General features: G+C 31.3%; 1 protein-coding gene across 3 annotated transcripts in view; it reads left to right on the top strand.

Annotated features, from left to right (window-relative positions):
* Window positions 1-24,543, top strand: part of MS3_00002766 (uncharacterized protein) — a 51,304-nt gene that overhangs the window by 5,306 nt on the left and 21,455 nt on the right. For 2 of the 3 annotated variants that reach the window (XM_051210390.1, XM_051210392.1), the window contains exons 3-5: window positions 8,875-9,129; window positions 15,522-15,561; window positions 16,928-17,175. In XM_051210390.1, the coding sequence (XP_051070377.1) occupies window positions 8,875-9,129; window positions 15,522-15,561; window positions 16,928-17,175 (543 nt within the window). Of the gene's footprint in view, window positions 1-8,874; window positions 9,130-15,521; window positions 15,562-16,927; window positions 17,176-21,902; window positions 24,143-24,543 lie in introns of those variants that run through there. The other variant, XM_051210393.1, reaches the window with a different exon arrangement.

Raw genomic sequence — 24,543 nt, 5'->3', positions numbered from 1 at the left:
TTACAAAGTCAAAAAAAATGTTATGAATCAGCAAGTATTCTGCGGGTTCTAACCTTTATGCGACCACTATATTCCACTTACTATCGAATCGGTTATATATATATATATATATATATATATATATATATATATATATATATTGATTTATACTTCTTGCTTGAAAAATGTAATAACAACAATCTAATTACAAGAAACAATTTAGATAACAAGATAAACTGGTAGTGAGTTAGATAAATGTTTTGCTGTCTTGGTACATTCATCATATCATAGCATAAATTTTAGGTAGATAGGTGTTGTGTTTTATATTTCAATACATGTTAATTCGTTGTCTAAGACTAAACTATTTCCAAGAAAACTTATAATAAATGTCAAGTCGTACTATATTCTTTCTAAATGGATACATTTAACAAGGAACTGTTCTCCTCAGAAGATATATATATATATATATATATATATATATATATATATATATATACTAAATAAAAGTATGTTTATAATTTACAAATGTAGACTAACACTATGAGAAAAGTTGTATATTTATTCAGTTAAAAGATCTTCCGAAAAAAAACTGATACCTTCAAGAATTCTTCATCCATTTATGTTAGTTTTCTGAGACATTTGAGAAAAGAGATACATTTTAGTAAAGCGAGAAGAACAAGATTTATGGAATAACATGAAATCATCAAATTTCAAGATTTCTCATAGGCTGCAAATGGGCTAAATTTGCATTAGTGATGTGATTATCAGAGTGTTTTTTTACATACTATAATCACTGAAGTTTACGTTGAAACGACATAAGAAACAGGAAACAACATATTTAATATAAAATAAGGATTAAAGTAGCACTAAAGAGAAGCTTCTCTACATCCAAACTACTTTCAGTGTATGACACAAGATGTTCTTTAAATCAATCAAAAGTGAATCAATACCCTATTGATATCACATCCAATTATATTTACGAATTAACACATACTTGTGGAAGCAAGTACATAAGCAAGACTGAAAGAAGGTCGCCCACAAAGTTTTCTGGACTTATTGTGTGTTTTGTCTGAATGATAATGATTACAAGGGCGGTCATCAAACATTTGATGGATAGTGGACACAACGTGAGTTTCCAAGATGCGTTAAAAATAATCAGCAGTCAGTGTACACCACTTTTACTCTGCTTTGCAGAAACCAATACCACCAAGCCCTTTCAACCTGACCTTAGTATACTGGAAGAAATTTTGGTAAGCCTCTCATTGTCATGGTAAGATAATTATATTATTTCAACTCTTGTCAGTTAGGTTATCTCATCTTCGTGATTTATAACTTAAAGTAAGAAATCTCAATAACGTTCACTCACGACGTTGACTTTAATTTTATATCAACTAGGTGCCTTGAATATAACTCATTTGTTAACAATCTGTTTTTATTCATTGTTTTTATCATCTCAACAAATAAATGCTAATCAGTCTTAACTGTTATATTAGGTATGTTGTTTCCTCTGTTTCTCATATCGTTTTGAAATAAACTTCATTGATTATGGTATGTAATAAAAACATTTTTATAGTGATATTACTAATGCAAATTTAGGCCGTTTGTAGCTAATGAGAAACCTTGAAATATAATGAATTCATATCTTACACCAAATCTTATTCTTCTTGCTTTAATTAAATTTTGAGGATGGGGAGTTGTGTAGATTGTAGTAATTCTAATAGTTGAATTCATGAGTCGATCTAAGATAGACCACCATTGAAAACTTGGAAGCACTGGATAGCCGTTTCGTCCTATTATAGGACTCAGCAGTGGGCATCCGCAATCCACAACATCTAACTTCGGTCGATCTATGACCTTGCGCAACTCTTCATCGATAGACATTAACACAGTTGGAGACCGGTTCAGTGGTCTAGAGGTCAAGCCTTCGCGCGCGAGACAGAATTTCATGGGTTCGAGTCCCATGTGCGGGATTGTGGATGCATACTACCGAAGAGTCCCATACTAGAAACGGCGGTTCAACCCTCCCAAGTTTTCAATGGTGGTCTAGCTTAGATCGACTTATGAATTTACCTATTAAAATGATTTAAATTTATCAAGAAATTAGTGTGTATTAAAAAAAGACTGATAACTGTACTTTCGTTCTATAGATCAAATCGTTCGTTGTTTCAATATATTAAAGACTGCTCATTGTTTCTTCATTGTAATTAATGTATTATTATTATTTCCGTTTGAATCATTTCTGTTTTCGGTTATCAACCATGACTTTAAAAGTTGTTCAAACTGATATTGTTTTCTGTGTAGTATTGGACAAAATGGCAATCATGTTTTGTGCGTTAATTTACTCACATCATTGATTTGAAAACCTATGAACTTGTTACGACTACTTGTTTTTTCCACACTTTGGAAAAATATCTTGGACATTTCAGTAAACAGGTGTAATAAGTACGTTCACATACATAAAATGAAGTTCTATTCATTAGACCATCTTTGGTTACTAAATTTAATCAAAATGGATCTAAGCAGTTTAAAAATCCTGATAGAATATTCAAAAACAGAATATTCGATCGAACAATTGTTTTCAATAACTTCATCATCAGGCTCAACTATTTTCAGCCCATAATCATAATATTTTACAAAGGCCAAAATAAGGCATAAAATAATGAAATTGACAATGTTATATGTTAAGAATGGTGAACGTTTGCATCTGTTACGACATAAATATCCCAAAGTTGTGTTATTTGTAAATTAGACAGGTCATTTGATAACTGTCATAATGATTTGTAGTAAAGTGTCAAGTCATAATCAAAATAATGGTAATATAACAAAATCAACAAACCATGTGAGTAAAATGCATCGTAGGAGAATTTCGTCTTATCAATCGAGGTAATAATAATTTCGTTGTGTGTAATAAGAGGAGTGTTATCAAAGTAATTACGATAAAAAGAATTCATGTGAACTGGGAAAGATGAGTGTGAAGATTAAGATATAAACACGAAAGGAATTGGGAGGGGCGACAAGCGGTTTATAATATCCAGTTTAGGTATCCGGTGATCCAGTCGTGGGCCAAGGTAAATATAGAGGCTGGATATGTAGAGGGGCCGTAATCTAGCTCCTTTAGGTAGATTCTTTGGAAATTGACATAAAGCCTCATCTATCTTCGTATGATGTTCACTACCTACCAAGTGAGAAAGAATGGTACTGTTAATTGATTTAGTGATTCCTCTTCCCAACCATGCTTGTACATGTTCACGAACACTCAAGGATAAGGCCATCTGAGTACGGCCTATGTAACTGGCTCTACAGGAGCAGTTGAATCGGTATACCCACATGAAAGAGTTCATCATCGGTAACCTATCCTTAATTTTTTGTGTAAGTACTGGTTTGGTTCAGAAAATTGTATGTAACTTGGAGACCTAAAACGTCGATGTTTTAAAACAGCACCCACTATGTCTCATTTAAAATCCAGTTTTGGAGTCAGGATTTTTTACTGACGATGTAACGCCTTCTTTTTTTAGTACCTTCTAATAGAATTTTTCTGAAGAAGTTATTTCACAATGTGCTCATAAGTTGGTCGATTTAGCTATCTACTCTATTTTCAGGACATAAGGTTGATTCTGTCTTTGAGACATTTAACCAAATCTATTTTGTAGTGAAGAGGTGTAAAGTTATGGAAATGGGTATAATAACGTGTCCATCTATTCTTTCTAAATACATTTCCTTTTATGGGACTGTCTATCCTCCCAGAATGTATGACATCACAGAAAGCTATACTATTGTCGTTCTCCTCGGTGTTGAATTTAATAGCTGGGTGAACGCTATCGAAACTGTTCAACAGCTCTTGTTTGTCAATACTTTCGTCACACATGATTAGTGTGTCATCCCTGTATTGACAGTAATAATCTAGTTTAGATGGTGGTTGGAGGTAGTCAACAGGAAACCCTGGACCCGGGTTTCGTGCTACTTGGCACTCGTCAGCAAGGTGTACCTGTAATCTTGAGGGAACTGGTGCTCCCTGGCGGATTCGATCTCGTGTCACCCAGCTTCACAGTCAGAGACGTTACCACTGAGCTATCCGAGCCGTGACTAACCTCCTGTAGGACTGAGATGTAATCACAATTGATTGATCACTGGGTGGTGATCAATCTCATGCTTGTCTAGTCCTTATTAGTGCAGATCGAATGCTATCGATCATGTTGCAATGTGGCCACCAGTCTAGGTGACTCGACACTGCGGGCACCATGTATTGAGATTAGATGGTGGTTGGAGGTAGTCAACAGGAAACCCTGGACCCGGGTTTCGTGCTACTTGGCACTCGTCAGCAAGGTGTACCTGTAATCTTGAGGGAACTGGTGCTCGAATGCTATCGATCATGTTGCAATGTACAGGTACAGGTACACCTTGCTGACGAGTGCCAAGTAGCACGAAACCCGGGTCCAGGGTTTCCTGTTGACTACCTCCAACCACCATCTAATCTCAATACATAGTGCCCGCAGTGTCGAGTCACCTAGACTGGTGGCCACATTGCAACATGATCGATAGCATTCGATCTGCACTAATAGGGACTAGACAAGCATGAGATTGATCACCACCCAGTGATCAATCAATTGTGAATAATCTAGTTTGTTTAGAATGTTGCTTAACGGTCCATTTTCCAGTTTGATTGGAAAAATATTAGCAAGGATCAGGCCTAAGGGTGATTCCATTGCTACTCCATCTATTTGTCTGTAAAATTCATTGTTAAACATAAAGTATGAATTTGTTTTCGTGATTTTGGATAGTGATCAATTTGTCTACATAATCGAGACCGTGAACATGTGATTAATCTAATCGATTATGATTAAAAATAGTAACGTAACGTTCTATGATAGAGTGTCTCCAACATCTACTTTTAATATTCATTAATAAGTGAGTCATTAACCATGTATTTATTTAGAAAGTATGCCAAAAATGTTACAGTGATTGTAATGAGCTTTTAGCTATTAGATTTTAATGCCAAAAGAAGAGAAATGTCTGAATAATTTGTCAAAAATTTATTTACTAGTTTTCCTTTGTGCAATAAAAATGTTTACTGGAAAAATACTCAAAATTAGAGTCATGAACAATGGTACAGTATTCTAACAAATCGATAAAGAACCCACCAATTATTTACTTCTAGAGATTGAATCTAGGTTGTTCAGAATCGGCGTAAACGCACTATTATTGTGTCATATACGGAAACTAATATAACTGAACCTTCAACCCATTATTTCATAAAACCTGTCTTCTCATAACCTTTCCGCAATGTCTTTGTTATCGAAGAATGCGTTTTTGTTGACCTCAGACATCTTTTATTAATCTTCGCTTTTGGCTGCTAACTTGTGAGTATTGAGAAAGGATCCAACAGATAGTAATGAATTTTAATCATCATAGGCTGAACTTCGAAATTAATTAATTTTTATCATAATGTTGTATCATATTAGATCGTACATAGTGTATTACATGTTTTGGTCAAAAGATAGGACATCCTACATCAGTATGGTTCAAGAGAAAATTAACAAACGGAGAAGCAGTGAAGCTGAAATAGTATTAGTCATAGTTGGAAGCTACATGTAAGAAATGCAGTTTAGAAGGAACGAATAAAATCGAAGAATAAAATTTATTTATTGCTGCTAAGCTAAAGACTGAGAAAAGTAAAAGATGTTTACAGCTGAGCCAATGAAAATGATTTTTGACCATGAAACTTAGCATCTCTAACCATTCATTGAAAGCGTTCTCAAGCTGAACAACAATTTATACTGTGCACGGTTTATATATATGTTTAGTCTTTATTCACATTAAGATATGCATGAAGACTGATTCTTATATATAATCTATCCTTACACAGATCAACTACAGTTCAGAAGCTCTAGATGTGATAATCATGGAAGTATCACTGAATTATTACTACTAATCCTCTCACTATTTCTACTACTCTGGAATTCAACTTGACAATTTGATTTCTTTGTGTTAATAGAGTATGCCAACTTGGACTGGTGTATACTTTTACTAGGTTCTCAGATGTGTTTGACTGACTGGAATTACAGATGTATACATGTAAAAAGGAACTCAAATTTTCTACAGATTAGGAATTGATGTTTTTAGTGTGCATCATGATCACAAAATGTAGATCTAAGACTATCTGTTATTCGTCTTTCATCATCCTACACGGTTTTCCGAGACACTAAATCATTTAATATAACTTAGGGATATAGTAGTTGTCAGAAACACATTGGTCGCTAATAAACAATATAGAACTTATCTAAGTATGAATTCCATTTATGGTTATATGACAATTTAGTTTTTAACGTGAATAGTTTCTTTTATCAAGTGATCTAAAACAAGAAAAAAAACACTGTATTCGGCAAAAATTACATGAACTTACTTGAATTTTCTCTTGTTCAACTTTAATCATGGAATAGATTTTACTTTAAATTCTCTACTCATTTATCTGATCATGACACCTTTATGTAAACTTTTCCACAGTTTAAGAAGCATGTTCTTTTCAAAGTTTGATCATTATATCTTGCATACTAATGAAATTTTATTGACTGGTTATGAAACCTATCGATGATATATGTGCTTATTAATGGTAGTTAAAATGTACTCTCATTTTTTATGACTTTCTTATAACACTTACAAAATAATTAGTTTTAGATAGTGAACTTTTTGAACATGTGTAATCATATCTATTAGTTACATAGATTAGAGTTTGCTTATGTTTGATTGTCATCGTAAAAAATGCGAATTAATTAATTGACAATCGATTTCGACAATTTAGCATAAATAATCTTCAGAGCAGTTAGCGATTTATTTATGGGCCGAAAAAGTAGTCAACAATGATAGCAATCTTAATGCTTTTAGACATCACACATTATACTAGTTATTTGTACTTTAAATTAGTAGCTCATTGAGAAGAAATAATGATACTAACAGTGTTAATGCCACTACCTTCTTAATCCGTTTGGAAAATAAAAGCAATGTGTTTAATGCCAATAGTAAACAGTCTCTAAGTGAAACAGTCTTTTGGCTGTAGTATTGAATTTTTTTATAAATGACTAGTTTCATTAAAAATGACTCAGTTAGTCAGTCACAACACAGAAACTGGGACGTATGTACATCGGTTAAAGTTTCCATACTCAATTAACACAGAGAGTTGAAATCGTTAGGGTAAATCCCAGACTAGATAGTAACAACATCAGTGATAAAAAATAAGATTCAAGAAAATATAAATTAATGATATCAACAGATTACAAGGATTTCAGAAGCTTGGAATTTGGGAGAAGACAAAGGATGGATGCACTACGCCACTGCAGGCGATTTTCAGCCCTATCCTTAAAAGTTCCTAACCAATGGTTATGATAATCACATGAACTCCAACCAGATAGTATACACCTGTTAATATAGCTCAGTCGAAACATCAGTCGCTTCATGGACGGAGGTTGAACATACGTATTACATGTTCTAATCACCTCATTTGATGGAGATTTACTACCTTATTAATCGATTTGCTATCTTTACGCAGTATCATTTTCCTGACCCAGACATTGTTCACTCTGTGGTCATAACATACACGAGCAATGCCTCGAAGACACCTACGATAGAATACTAGTAACGTATGAGTATCCTTCATTCTTTATGGCCACATTTCACACCTATAAAGTAGCACGGAGCGAACTGCCGAGAAGTAAACCCGTCCCTTGACAGATATCTCACCTACACCAAACGTAACGCGTGTTGGCGAAAACCAGTCGAGATGTCTCAATTCGTGCTGAGTTTTCACCAGACACCAAACCGTCGGGACTGATGAAATTCTCAAGATAAGTGAAGTGGTCGATACGTTCAATTACTTCACTCTCTATCATTAATTCAAGCGCTGATAAATCCCAATTCTGAAGCAGCACTTTGCATTTGGAGGGAGAGAACCTCATTCCAAACATGCTTACATTGTTTCTTAACGTGTCTAGAAGACTCTGGATCTTGCCAGCGTCTTCAATTTATGAATTAAAAAAGGTGCAAATTTTTTAACAAATTTTGTTAAAAATCACTTATGATCGTATATCCATCAGTTATTAATTATATAATAGGCTTTTAACTCATTAAATGAGGAAAAGATCAGTGATAACATGATGAGATGATTCAATCGTTCAGTTTCATTTCATTGATCAGTGGCTTGGTTAAGTAAAATAAACAAAATTCCATTTTGACATCAAGAAGAAATACTAATAAAGTGGAAAAATCTTTCGCTACGATTAGTTTTCCATCAGGGCTCTACACTACATGACGGAATAGATCTACCCTGTGTCGCGGATTCTAACTAATAAACAACATCTGGAACTTGATCTAATGTAAAATTTCTATCGGTTTTTTTTGTAATAATTTTAATTTTAAGTCCTACTTACTTTTATACTGAACATTCAGTAGGTGTACAGAAGCTATAAGTGCGTAATTTATACATTAACCATCTAGAAATGCGTAATATCATGGTTGTATTTGTTGAGAAACCTCACGTTTTTCCATTAATAATAGTGTCAACGTATGAAAACATATGTTCGAATGGATCAATATTTATCTATCTAACAGATTTACATATATGTCTTAGTCGCATATTTCTGATATATTTACACTTTCTACTGATTATGACTAGCATTTTTACTATCTTATTGGACTATGCCCCTTGACAGGTAAAAGTCTGTTAATACTGACTGAAGACCGCCATGGAATTGGAAGAAAAATATTCCTTTTTCTTAATTAAAAAGAGATTATTTAGTGTTTATTCGACAATATATTACAAACACTTCTAGTTGTTAAATAATAAAAGGAGATTCTCCTTAAATAATTCACGACTTTTGTTGTAAATTAATGTATTTTATTTTACAGACTATTGCAGTTCCTGAGATTGGGTCAAAAGAGACAAACGATAATGATAATAATAATATGTCGAATAGTGATTATGAAAATAGTAATATTAATACTACTACTACTGCTACTACTACTACTACTACTACTACTAATAGTCAGTCAAGTTCTGCAACAAAACCCAAACCTGTTTGTGGCATTGGTTTAGGCAATATCTTCAGTGGTCAACCTATTCAATTAAAACAAACCGCTTTAAAAGAAGTGGTCAATAAGGAAGTAAGTAATGCTATTGTTTTTACTATGTTGTAACAGAATGCCTTGTATTTCAACTCTGCAATGATCGTAGTTGATTAACATGATATTGGAATGTTTATCGTTGTTTGGTTGTGGGATGAAATTGATCTCTTAATCTAAAGAAAGCGATACTTATATTATGCTAATGGTAGTTCACCTAATGATAAGAAGATCGAGTTTGAATGTGAGTGCTGTTACAGATATATACAGGCGTGATTTTGATGACCTGGAAGCATAAGTGCTAATGGCTTGAAGCTCATCATATATTACCTTTTATGATCTTACTACCGGAAACAGAAATCCATGGGGTAAGGTGAGCTATACTACTTATAATTTCTACCTTTTCTAATGCACTCCATCTGCTGTGGGAAGTTTGTCTAGTTAAAGACTCTGGCTTGCCGACATCAAACCCTAATGCATTTGGTAGTACAACTTCGCTCTGGGACCATAAGTTTCTTTAATTATTATCTTGTATACCAGTCAACTTGTTTGACATTATAGGAACTACAGGAATGAGTACTCCAAGAAATTGAGCTTGATTAGATCATCAAAATGTGTAAATCTGACTGTTAATTGTTTCTTTAATAAAGCTTATAATCAATTCATAGGATGAAAAGTGTGTATCATTTCCTTGTTCATGAGAATTTACATCTTATTATTTTCTTTCTTATTGTGTCTTGTTCATTTGTTTTCACATGAATTCGTCTTATTTTAATCGCATTGTTTTCTAATCGGTATTAGATCACTCAACTGTCAGCATGTAATAACGTGTTTGTGTATATGGGTAATATAATTAGTATGACTAGTCACGTGTTCAGAGTAAAGTTTATCAAAGATTACAAAGAGTTGTACGCATTATCATTTACAATTTATAGACAGATGAATACAATGTGAGAATGTATGTTGCATTGTATATTTATTACATTTAATTTGTTTCATCAATTTACATTTTGACAAATTATTCATTAGTATATCACATCATACAATGAATTATTTTTCTTGGAATAATTAACCTAACAAAGTTTAATTTTTCATGTGATTTTAGCAGTTTCTTTATTGTCAACTATTATTAATTAATATTTAGGTTTCAAAGATTCATTTCTAAACTAATGTAATCAGCATTCATATGAGCACTCACTCAATATATGCTAGTTTCATTTTTATTTACAAAGTAATATATGACAAATATGATTGTTATTATTAATTCATACATTACACGATTCTTTTAAATGTTTACAAATTCAATTAAATAAGCTTTTCAAGTACATTTAAACTACTTATTTCTTTTAGTAATACATTTAAACTCCTTGTCTTACCTAATATATATTTATGTGCGTATGTATTACTTAAAAAGGATAAGTGTAAACTATAGAACTTATAACTTTATACAAATGAAAAGATGGGTCCTTACTGATCATATTATGATCTTTACATTCTTCAATGAAAAATTATTTCTCGTTTTTAGTGTAAGAGGTTTGTTGATATTGTTGAACATCATAGTTTACACTACTAACTAGTCATAATTAGAAAACTATTGATAAATAAGAAACGCCAGACAGCTGCTTTGTCTCATTATGTGTTTTCTCATCCATTGGGGATCATACATAAAGCCTTCGGGTCTTACGGCGAGAACGCTACCTCTGAACCAGTGTATTGCTATCCAAATTTGATAAGTTCGTGAAATTGAGCGATTATCATCCTTTATTAATAACGATATTTCCATCACACTCAACATGTTTTAACTAAGCTCGTCATGGCTTTTCACTGGAACTTCGAGAATCATCTCTCGAAGATAATTACCAGTAATCAAAGGGTTTGTGAAGATTTTTCATAAGTAAAGTTTAGTCATGCAGTTATAGTTGAAACCTTTACCTATAAGCAACGAATCTAGTTTCGTAATACGTATAAAGTCCTATTATTCTGTTTTGCAAAACTTGTCTTGTTAGGATTTAAAATTCACTTCAGTCAATGAATTGTTAATTTAGCTAACTCAGTCTTTGCTTTTTATCATCAAGTCGACTAAATTGTTAACATTCCATTTTAGGTTCTGTTTTTTATTATCCACCAACGATTCACGAGTTTTGTATGTCATACTGAAAAAGTCAATATATCTATACATGTATAAACAATTTATCTTGATACCTAATTCCTAGTTTTAATAACAGACAGACTTTATCATCAATGAGTACTTTGAGTTCATCTTAACTCAGTTTCCCTCGTACATTCTGGCCAAAAAGATAATTGGGAAATTCAATGAATATGACCAATATTTTATTCACTTCTTACAGTTTAACGATTAAACTTCACCAAACGACTAAATATTCAATAAAATAAATTGGAATATTATGTAAATTTCTGATTCGGGCTAGAACTGATTGTACATAAACACTTAACTTATTTCAATAGTTGAAATCATGAGTCAATTGAAGCTAGACCACCATGGAAAACCTAGAAGCACTGTACGGCCACTTTGTCCTAGTATGGGACTCCTCAGCAGTGCGCATCTACGATCCCGCCCCCGGCGAGATCCGAATCCAGGACCTATCAGTCTCGCGCGCGAGCTGACCATTTTTGCTAAGAAATCTAATTTAAAATAAAAAGATAACTAGTCATCAACATTTTCACGTCAAAATTTATTTTTAAAATTCACTCAATAACATTTTTCTCCATCCAATTCTATCCATTGACTTATTCATTCAACTGTAGTTTTGTTTATATAAAAAGATTCTTATCGCTTTAAGTACACGGTAGTCAAACCGTATTTCAGGTTTATTCTTAGCTATCATTTCCAATAAGGAATAAGTACTATCTGAAGGTTTTTTTTTGTGCCAAAACGTTTTAGTTGATAAATAGTAATAGTTTACCATTTGTTATTAAATTGTTCACGATAAAATATCCTATAATTAAATCATATACAAATCTCTGTGTACTAAATAGTTCCAGCCCAGTATTCATCTGTAAGAAAGTGCACCCAAAAGTACAAATTCCCAAATTTTGAGATCAAATACTGGGTGAAATTTAGTAGTTTGCATTTCTTGACTTCAATCGGCCATCATTCATTGTAATCTGTTAGCTGTATTAATTTTGTGTATTAATTTGAATAATTATCACAGATGTTGATATGAACTTTTCTATCTTTATTTATGTCAGTCGACTCATTTTCTATTCATCTTATTAATTTAATCTCACTGTTCTGATGCCATGTGGAAACTTGGGCAGGTGTATAATTACGCCAGGTTATAATGTTGATTATGACTAACTGATGGTTGTTAACCACAAACAATAATTTTCTTTATTTAGCCGAAAATGGAAGTGTGATTCTTAAAGGGTATTTTTCAAGCTGATTGACGTTTAACAGGATGTAATAACTATGCCTTATATAATCTCTTCAAAGATCCCATTATAATTGATTGTTGAGAATCCTTTTGTTAGTCAGAAATCCATTCTGGAGAGATTTTATCTGAGTATAGATTATTAAAATGAAGACCACGCCTTGCTTCTATGCAAATTCAAACAAGTTATTAATTATCGGTAAACACTTAAAACCGTTATCATGAATAAGTTTAATTAATTTAGCATGAAGATTAATACGGGTTCTACAGTATCAATAATCATTTTCCACTAAAAAAATTTAAAACCAGCATTTTTTAATTTGTATCTTATACACATTGATACAATTAAAAGTGTGATTGATTGCTTTTTAGGTTTCATACTAAAAATAAACATTCAAACAAGAACTAGTGACAAACATCTACGTTTTCAATTGTGATCATATGAATCAGAGTATATAACGTACAAATATCATACTAATACTGATATGTTGTATAGTATATCATATAGTTAGCGAAAATATAGGTGTGGTCTAAATTGATTGTACAGTGTCACAACTGGATTCATTTACTGATTTTACGTCCGCGGTTTAGTTATCTCACTTTTTAATTCTGTTACCATATTGTTTTACAAAACGTGTATGTTTATGCTGTGAGTCAATTAAATTATGTACGTTATTCCTTTTAAAATGATAAGATATATAAACAGGAACTGGTTTATTCAGTCCAATGACAATAAGCAATACGTACCACAAAAATAATTTGCTTATGAAGAGTTTTAACAATTGTGATTAACTTACATTTATCTTTTTTCGGCAAATATTTTCAGTTAGTCCCACCTTCATGTCAATAATACACTGTAAAGCATACATATTTTTACAAGCATGGATTATTACACGATTACATCTTGCATTGTAATCACACTTAAACCAAAACACGAGCCGACCGCTTCAGTTTTCCCGCTTTTAAGTTTCGTAGTATTTAGCTTGTAAATAGTCTGTATGCTTTCTAGAACACGTGTGAGTACGTTACGCCGTTGATATACGTAGTTACTTAAATAAAACCAATCTAAAATAAGATAATTCATTGCAATATTTTACTGGTTGAAATATAGGTATCTAAAAGTCTGAACAGAATACTAATCTACCTAGAAGAATAATGGTAGAGTTTCGTATTCAACATATCATATTTACGATGGACAAAATATATACATTCAATACATAGAAAAATTTCGTGTACTTACATAACTTATGCAAATGTTGTCTATTCGTGTTAAAAAAATAATGAAATATTTCATTTAGTATACTTCTTGAGGTAAAGTCTTAAAATTAAAAATATTGTCACCATTTACTTAAATGTTTTTTTGTAGAATTTTCACTACTTTGTATAAAAACTATAAATCTGAGGGTGAAAAAAAGGTAAAGGAATCATATGATTATATTTTTCTAAAGTTGGGTATATTTAACATCAGTGTTCATAGTTAGTCAGTGTAGTAAAGCTGGATTCATTCTCTATGTTATTCTAGATCCTGACTATCAGTGCTTTTTAATTACTAATCTCTTCACTAGATGTAATCTAACTGACTGAGTAAATTATCTAGTGTTCATTTAAAAACACTATTTAAATTAATTTTTTTAGTCACATCAGAGAACTACTGTAATGGGTCAATATAAAAAAATATTTATTCTGTGGTGCGGTTTACATATAATATACAGAAATGTTAACTGGTTGATCATAATGTGTAAACATTTTCATGCTTTCCAAGCCATGATTCATGTAAATAATCATTCAACTAATTAACTCTTTAATACCAAAAACTACTATTGCTTGTCCATGAATTAAACAATATCAGGTTAATTAAAATTTGTCGATTATTTTATTCTGAAATGTCTGAAATACACCAGTGTTAACTTATTTGTAGTTTATTTGTGTAAATAGTAGGTATGTCACAGTTATATGTACGCACGTATTTATGTGTATAGATTACCTGCTCCTTCTAAATTAAAAGTAAAAACCAACTGTAAAGATAATATATCTATATATTTTTTATGTTGTTGTGAATTGACTTTCAGATTAAAGTACACTCTTATTTAAGGATAACCTTAAAAGAACTGAGAAAAATTAATAGCCAGGTCCCATCCAACTAGAAAACAGCTTTTATAAATGGATAATTTATAGAAAAAGAAAACAATAATATTAAAAAGAATGATTCGATTTGGCATAATCAATAAATCTATTAAAGTCATCTACAAGTTATGCTTCCTGTAAAACGGCGAAACAACGACCTAGAAATATATCTTTATGGATACAGATTGTCCATGTTCTTGAAACGCTTACAAGGACCCAAGCGGACTTTTAAGCAACCCTACACTGTCCCCAGTTAAGATTAGGATTAAAAGTTGAGGGTTAGAGTTGTCATCAGAAAAACTGACTACAGCTATATTGTAAAAATGCTCTTTAGCCAATATGAATGAGTAAATGTCGCTCAAAAATCCAGAGGATGCTGTCCGATTAGTTCGTCCACAAAATGTATAAACACCAGGTTAAGGTTTATTTCAGAATTATGAGTTGGGATACAATTATAGATTCAATTTACCTGTTAATTAATTAAATCAGTTGCTCACCTAATAATTATTTATTATCCATCATAAATTCGGTGTTCTCTATTCGAATTTGTAAAAACTATTAAAGTTAGGATAGTTCTGTGACAAATAACCATGTTTTATTCAGATATCAGTTTGTATGATATAAATTTGTTAAGTGATTACTACGTCAAACAGAACTCGTGATAAATACCAGGCTGAAATTTCAATATGAACTTCAACATTGAGATGTTTGTACACTTGACTAGTGTGTTTCATGTAGGACGAAACATGTGTCTTCGTTAATCATTATCTGAAACATTATATATATATATATATATATATATATATATATATATATATATATGAATGATATTTTAAAATGATACTTTTAATAAATACCAACTAGTTCTCGTTTAACATACTTGAATTTTCTTCATAATTACTGTTTATTCATTTATAGAATGAATCAGTACTTGAAAGGGATATCAGAAACAGTAAAAGTACGTTTAAATGACTGTATTTAATGCATGTTTGGCTTAAAATGTGATAATATGCGTTGTGGACTTGTAAACTGCCCTCTTTTAATGACCTAACAACCTAGAATTAAATACCTAATACTAGTTTAGATATTATTACTTTTCACGAAACAGAATAAACATAAAGCAGAACACCCCGTTTCTCTATTACTGTAGATTTATTTTATGAGGTATAAATTATGTCGAAATGGTTTCAGATCTTTTGACAATAAATCATAACCCAGCAAGACATCACTTTTTGGCTACTTGTATAAGTACATAATAAATACATCTATATTGACAAAATCTAGTTATTGAGATGACGTGAGCTTGTGCTGAAATCAGTAAACTAAGTTATAGAATAATGTTTAGTAATGTGATCTAATATTTCAGTACTGATGAATGTCCGTTTATTCTTACTACGAAATAATTTTAAGTAGTTTAAATTAATATTCTTTCCTCCGTCAATTCAATTAGTATTGATTACAGTTACATTCGTAGGGTACAGGATGCACCCTTAAATACTGCTAAACAAAACATTTGTGATCAATAAAAGTGACACTTAGCTTTTTATTAAAAATCGAAAAAAACTAACACTTTTTACAATCGTTTCTGCGCTTCGAAAAAATTAAGATAAATAAGATGTAATATTTTATAGAGCGAATAAAATCAGTCTTCTAACACTTGAACACAGAATCGTCAAAAAATATTTCATTATTATATCATTCTATACAATTTTAACAAATATGCTTAATATAAGTTGTAAACATGCAGTACTAATGTTAAATTACCACTATTTATGTAAATATACAAACTTCGAGAGAATCCTTGAGAAAAATTGCGGAACCAATGATCAAAAGAAAATTATATTAGTTCATTATTAAGGAATTTCTGTTTCCCGATTACGTGAAGATATAGCGGTAAATCTTGGCAAATAAAATAAGTTTATCGTTTTCTTTAATGTATTCCGTTAGTTTCAATAAAACATAAAAAGCGAATTCCTTAGGTCTATGGTTACATGTTTGGTGAATACATAAGATGGTTCTGGAAACTCTAACCAACCTGAAGTACTATTTACATATATATCTCAAGGAATGTAAGTCATTCACATCCAACGCTAGTATTGATTTTAAAATTTTATCAAGAAATAACAGTTTAGTGATACTATTTCTGTTCAATATCAAGTTGTTGTACACTCTTGTTTTGGATAGTTTTTATTATAGTTAAATGTAGGTTTCACAAATTAACTATATTCACCCAGAATTCAATGTGTTATTTTTAATGTCTTCTTTTTCTCAAAAGGGTAAATGATAACGAACTCTCTCCATTTATTTTCATTTTCGCCTCATAGTTCTTGATGATACTTCATCGAATTATCTAACAAACCAAGTTCGAGCACGTTATGAATATATGCCGAAACAGGCAGATGAGTTAGAATTACACGTAGATGATATTATTCAAGTATTAGATCGTAATCTACCTGATGATGGTTGGTGGAAAGGTAGAAATATGCGTACAAATTTAATTGGTATATTTCCGGACAATTTCGTTTCACCTATTAATGGAACAAATAAAGAATTGGATGAAAGTAAATTACAGGTATGTATGAAGTCATTTTTAAATTAACTGTAATGAAAGGTCCTTATTGTTCTATGTAGTCTTACTAGTTCTGAAAAGTAATTCATATTGATCACTTGCCTTAACAACACAAGTTTCATATTTACAGAAAGAATGGGCTTCACTAAGACTACTGTGTTGTTTTTTCCTTGTAAACAACAAAAATTGACTGTTTATGAGCTTATTGTTAATTTTAGTTACCAAAACTTTGTCAAACAATGCCGTAAATAATTTAAAACAGACAAGAAATTTATGTAGATGTTTTTTCCTAATTTAAAGATTCATATTTAGCCTGATGAATACTGGAGAACAACATTAAGATCTCGATAAGTTTTAGTCATTCGGAAAACAGCAGAAATAAATGACTAATTTACCATCGAAAATGGCCTCCAAATACCCTGGTACGGCCAAGGGTAAAAGATAAAAGATAAAATTGACGGAGATATCAAACATTTAGTTCTACAAAACAAATACAAACAAATGAAAATGTGTATCACGATGCAATTCTAACTAACTTACATAGATTATCAATTATGTCAAAGAAAATGGAAAAATGTCTGAGTTGTCTAATCTTTTTACTTTACTTTCTAGGGTAGTGTTTTGCCAGTTGAAACCTTTCTCCAATCAGTTTTATCTACTTCTGATCGTTTTTATTTTCGGTAAACTTTATTCATCTAGTTGGTAAATGTTTGACTTTCAACTGAAAGGATATGTTTTTATGCTTAATATTCATTGCGCTTCTTTTTCATAGACCTCAAAAATATCTCATCTAAAAGTATTTAGGCATTACATTGTGCATCTTGGTTCCTGAACTAACAGACCTGATCCCAGTGATAAGTGATTATAAAGAAAGAACAATGAAAAAACTTCTTGATCCACTCTTGACATTTGTATGATCTATTTCACTAACAGTATAACCGTAATGGCATTTTTGAAATTCATTCGAGATTATAGCATGAAATTAAGAAATATCTTAATGTTAAAATATTTATAACCTAAACACTTTAAATTTGTAATTACATATAAGATACAATTGTGGCCGAATGTAGTTCATTGCTTGATATATTCTAAGTTTTACAATGTTTCATGCATTGCAGCATTTGCAAGATTACTTTGTTTTTTTCCAAACGAGTAGAATATGCATCTGTAAATATATTTTTTATTATATCCCAATGAGTATAAAATTGTATTTCTGACATTTCGCTATTTAATGTAAACCACTTCTACAGATTAAATAAATTACTGAATTAGAAAAGAAATATTTATTAACTTTCTACCCAATGCTCAATTTATTTAAATCTATCAAGCCTACGCTTCTCATTGATAGCTATGTATCTGTATAGTTCTGTTTTCTTATTTCTCTGATTAGTTTAGTGGTTGATATGATCAAAAATTATGTTACAGTTAGTGACTAAACAATCTTAATCATCATTTCAAAATACGTAACAATCTAACTTTGCGATTTTTTAAGCCAATAAAATAAGCACTGGACGGCCATTTCGTCCTAGTATGGGACTCCTCAGCAGTGCACATCCACGATCCCGCACCCCACGAGATTCGAGCCCAGGACCTACCAGTCTCGCTCCAGGCGCTTAACCAACTAGACCACTTAGCCGGCATCCAGTGGTGTTAACGTCTAACTTCAACCAACCCACGAAGTTGCGCCACAGTATACCATTGTCTTCAGTGAGTTGATTCCTCACCGTCCAGGGCTTCCAGGTTTTCCATGGTTGTCTAGCTTCAATTGACTCATGATTTCAGTCAGTGAAATTTCTAAAATCTTCACAAAACCCCTTCTGAAAATGAGTTTAAATACGCTGAAGATATATATAGATGCATTTCACTAACGAGAATGCATAAATCCTACTAATTTCAAATCAGTAATACACTGTAAAACATGTATATATAATCAACAAATGTACTTGTATATGAATGTAGCACAATATGAAAAGGTTATTTATGTAGGGTATAGGTTGGTTCAAACATTATACTTTACTATTATCATGCAATTCGTGTTTACAGGAGAAAATATCTAATCGTTATTTTCCATTTAAACACTAATAAAACTAAGCAGTACGTTGGTAAGTATGAATGTCATGGTTGGACTTGATAGTTTCAAATAAATTGAGCATTGGTAAAAAGTTAATAACAAATATATTTTTTGTTATATCCCAATAAGTAGAAAAATTGTATTTCTGATATTTCGTGACTTAATGTAAGCCACTTCGTTAGAGTAAATAAATCTTTGCTCTGAAGCGGCTTACCTTAAGTCACAAAATGTCAGAAATACAATTTTTCTACTTATTGGAATATAAGAAAAAGATATATTTATGATTAAGCAATATTTTTTTAATGCTTTTTAACGAAGTAAGAATAATACCTTGTTTAACCCTGTAAACGTCGACTTAACATGGAAAAAAGAATATTTAGCTCTTAAATGTTCATATATACAAAGAGAGAGGGAAAGAGAGAAAGAGAACTGGATTGAAAGAAGCCATGTAAACAATGATAAATGGATAGAAAACATAGAAAAACTTTGAAGTCCTTACAATGTTATGTAGAAAACTTCCTTACAATCCATGTTAAAGAAGGCGTTTACACTTGTCTGTTATTGGTAACTTTTTTCCAACAGAATGTAATATTTAAAATAATTATGTGAAAAATAGTGATAAAGAAACCATTGGGCGTATCCCACTTCTTGTTTATCTATATTTACAAGTGTTTGTGTGTGTGCAGGCTTTTAGTTTCAAGGAAATTAATGTGTATTTGAATGGTCCGTGTTTTTTTCAAATGCATTTCATAAATGTAAACAGTAGTACTAGTAGTAGTAATAATAAAATGTATATAACAGGAGGTGTAAAATTCCATTTTCAGACGACAGAAAGTAAACATTGGTCGTTGCGACAAATTTGAGTATTCTGTTTATCACTGTTGGTTTGTTAGTCACTATTAAAATTGATTTTTAAAAATTCAACTTTTACTTCAGGGTACATTATTATTAGTTACTCTAAAGACAAAACAAAGATGACTGGACTTAAACTTACCATAAAGATATCCGATTCATTATGTTACATAAGAGTATATGTTTGCTGAATGTTCTACATAATATCAGTTCACGATGTCGTTGAACATGGAAGTGAACTGTAAAGGGAGATTTAGACTTCATGGTGAGATACATATGATCAGTGACTGAAAACGTTGAGTATTTTAGCTCAAACTTTGTTGTAATGGCACAGACATTCTCCTTTTTATTTCTTTTTTTACAATTATAAACACTATGACCCTTTTTTTGCAACTCATCTTCCTAACATAATTTTGACGTGGTATTATGATTTAATAATTTGAGCTGAAGTATATTTGTGCCAGTTTCCACGTTGTTTTGGTTGACTGATTCTTCCAAGAATGAAACTGCTCAGAAATGCACATCCATAATTCCTCAACATTAAAGAGCTATGTACTAGGATGAAACAGTTGTTCATCACCTTCTGGTTTTCATTGGTTATCTAATTTTGATCGGTTCTTAATCTCTGTATCATCCAACGATTTCCACAAATCCCTTACACTGATAATGGATTCTGAGTTAAATTATTTTAATGCTTATTTAATAGTGATATGCTAATGATTCAGAATACTAGAAATTGAGAAAATTTCCAGTGAACAAATTCTAACTTTCTTTTTAGATCAATCCTTCTTTCAATTATTATCCATACTTTTCATTTAAACAACCAAATAAACGCCAGAAAGTATTATTTATATTTTCATTTCGCTGGGAATATTCTGTTGAAATTATCACCTAACATTATTCCTATTCTGTTTTACAATCTACCATTACTCTGAATGCAATTAATCCAATTTAACGTTTTTGTAAACAGGGAATGTATCTCATTTCTTTCAATTCAATTGCAATTAAACCAGTACAAATGACCTTTATTTTACCATTATATACAATTGGAAAACATTTTGTTAATTTAAACAATTAGATAATGATCATCGCTTTCTATTAACAACGAATTAATTTAGTTACACATAGTACTGCTTGGAATTACTTATCGGCAAACGAAAAATTTCGATACAATTATTTGCTTTTTTAAAACAAAAAAACAAACAAAGACCCTATGATCATTTCGAATAAATTGAGCATTGGGTTGATTGTTATAAATAAAAATAATATATTTGTAATATCCCAATGAGTAGAAACATTAGATTTTCTGACGTTTCGTGACTTGGTGTAAGTCACTTCTTCAGAGAATAAATAACCAAATTAAAATTAATCCAAGTTTAAATAGTACAACGGAACGATGCAAGAATAATATTTGATCAATCAAAAACAGGTCTGAACAAGTTGATGTCATGTCATTTCTGTCAAGGTGATTCATAAATGATATATATGTAAATTTGTGTGTGTATGTATGTGTGCATTGTTTAAGAATGAAAACTTGTGTGACCTTTATGGTAAGAAAGGATAGAGTTTAAATTTGTAATATGATAGTGTGAAATTGTAAAGAAGATCAGACTGAATGGCTAGGATAGATGGTCCAAGTAGGATGTATAGTAAGACCTTCCTTTCTATTGAAAGTATGATTAAGCATTATATGGAACGCCTCAGCTACCCTCCTTTCTTTGTAGTTGGAAAAGCCTTTTTGCAATATTTTGATATTTTTAAAATCGATTTGGTGGTTGTTGAAAATGGCATGAACTGCTATTGCCGATTTAATTTGAAGTTGGTTCAATTCTACAGGATTGTTAGGAGGTTTCTTTGTGAATAAAACAGATTATATTAATAAAGCTCTTGAACATCTCTCAACAGGACCTTATGAAAAGACCAACCCAAAAACTTCTCTAACGATTAAGAATAAAGTCAAATTAGAAACAAATCAACTTCTGAACGAGCTAAAACCAATCATTGGGGTCTCACTTTGGTTTGCGTTGCATCCCAAATCATGTAATGTCTCACGGTTTTATAGCTTACCAAAAATTCATAAACCAGATATTCCTCTAAGACCGATAGTAGACTTGACAAACACCCTAACATATGCATTATCAAAATATTTAAGCAACATATTAAAACCACTGCAACTCAACTTACATAATATAATTAAAGACACATGACTTTAAATCAAAATTATCCGGATTAATCATCGAGAAGAATGAAATCATGGTAAGCTTTGATGTCGTTTCTTTATACACAAGTGTTCCCATTGATAAATGCTTAGAATTCATTAGTGGTTTACTTGAGAACGGCAATACTCTTCCTGACAGATGTCCGTTGAGCATCAGTCTAATCATGAAATCCTTAAAACTTTGCTTAAATTCAACGCTATTTACTTTTAACGATATGTTATTCAAACAAACTAACGGTGTAGCGATGGGATCCCCCGTGTCCCCGAGTGTAGCCAACCTTTTTATGGCATACATAGAATCAAATATCTTCGCCCACAACATTATACCACGAATTTGGCTTAGATATGTAGACGATACATTTGTTGTTATAAAAAAGACTCATCTAAGATCTTTTTCAAAACGAATAAATACACTTTCATCGCACATCAAATTCACGGATGAAAATGAAAATGTACATGGTGAGCTACCATTCTTGGATTGCTTAGTAAAAAGAAATCCAAATGGAAGTCTAAACCTATCCATTTACCGAAAACCGACACATTCAAATCGTTATATTGACTTCCATTCAGCACATCCTTTCAGTGCAAAGATGTTGTTAGCCTTAAATCTTTTTAGAAGAGCTAACAAGATCATCACATCAGAGGAAGACAAACAAAAAGAACAAATGAATATAGTTAGCATCTTACAATTTAATAATTTTCCTATGAACATTATTAGAAGCATATTAAAACAAAACAGTTTATTACATTATAATAATTATTCGAATGAAATGCCATGGATTGGTACTGTAGTTCTACCATACCGTCATGGCACAACAGAAGAAATCCAAAGAATCTTAAAACATCACAGAATCAAAGTGTATTACAAAACAACGGACACACTACGTAATACTTTAGTTCGCCTGAAAGACAAAATCCCTTTCATGTCCACATAGAACTGCGTCTACAAATTAGGTTGTATTGATTGTGATGCCTATTATATTGGAGAGTCATCCCGCGAACTCGTGACTAGAGCCAAAGAATATATTAGGTACACAAAGAAACCTCCTAACAATCCTGTAGAATTGAACCAACTTCAAATTAAATCGGCAATAGCAGTTCATGCCATTTTCAACAACCACCAAATCGATTTTAAAAATATCAAAATATTGCAAAAAGGCTTTTCCAACTACAAAGAAAGGAGGGTAGCTGAGGCGTTCCATATAATGCTTAATCATACTTTCAATAGAAAGGAAGGTCTTACTATACATCCTACTTGGACCATCTATCCTAGCCATTCAGTCTGATCTTCTTTACAATTTCACACTATCATATTACAAATTTAAACTCTATCCTTTCTTACCATAAAGGTCACACAAGTTTTCATTCTTAAACAATGCACACATACATACACACACAAATTTACATATATATCATTTATGAATCACCTTGACAGAAATGACATGACATCAACTTGTTCAGACCTGTTTTTTGATTGATCAAATATTATTCTTGCATCGTTCCGTTGTACTATTTAAACTTGGATTAATTTTAATTTGGTTATTTATTCTCTGAAGAAGTGACTTACACCAAGTCACGAAACGTCAGAAAATCTAATGTTTCTACTCATTGGGATATTACAAATATATTATTTTTATTTAAAACAAAGAACCTGTTTTTCTTTGTGATAGATCAAAGTAAAGAGAACAAATAAATGAGTACTAATGCTTCTTGTAATTCAGATTGTAAACGTTGCAACTTTGAATATTGATCAAATAGATTCGTTACATCACCATTTTTGAAAATCAATATATCAAAATTGCCGATCTTGAAAAAAAATTTAAAAATATGTCAGTTATATTTTAAAATGGTTTTTTATAGATATCAATTCAAATTGTACATACTCTATTTTTGAAAATAAAGTTTAACTATACAACTATGAATAGTCTTATGGAACTTTCAAGTATTCACATCTTAATAGGAATTATATTTCATATGAACCAGTTAAATGATACTATTGTATTGAATTACAATAATAATTTAAGATATAACTGATATATATTCGTTTGGTGTTTATGGAATTCTTACTAATCTGTGATTAATAGTTTACTAAGTTAGTATAAAACTTGGGGTACTGATTTGTTCATGTAAAAAGAATCAGTGGGTATATTTTATAATTACATCAAGTGTTCATTTGATCATCTTATATAAGCCTATAAAAAGACATTTATTCTGTTTTTAATTAATAAAT

This window comes from Schistosoma haematobium, chromosome ZW (genome assembly GCF_000699445.3).
Source record: "Schistosoma haematobium chromosome ZW, whole genome shotgun sequence".
In the NCBI taxonomy this organism is placed as follows: Eukaryota; Metazoa; Platyhelminthes; class Trematoda; order Strigeidida; family Schistosomatidae; genus Schistosoma; species Schistosoma haematobium.
The sequence above is the reverse complement of the archived record's forward strand: the minus strand, read 5'-3'. Positions and strand labels throughout refer to the sequence as shown.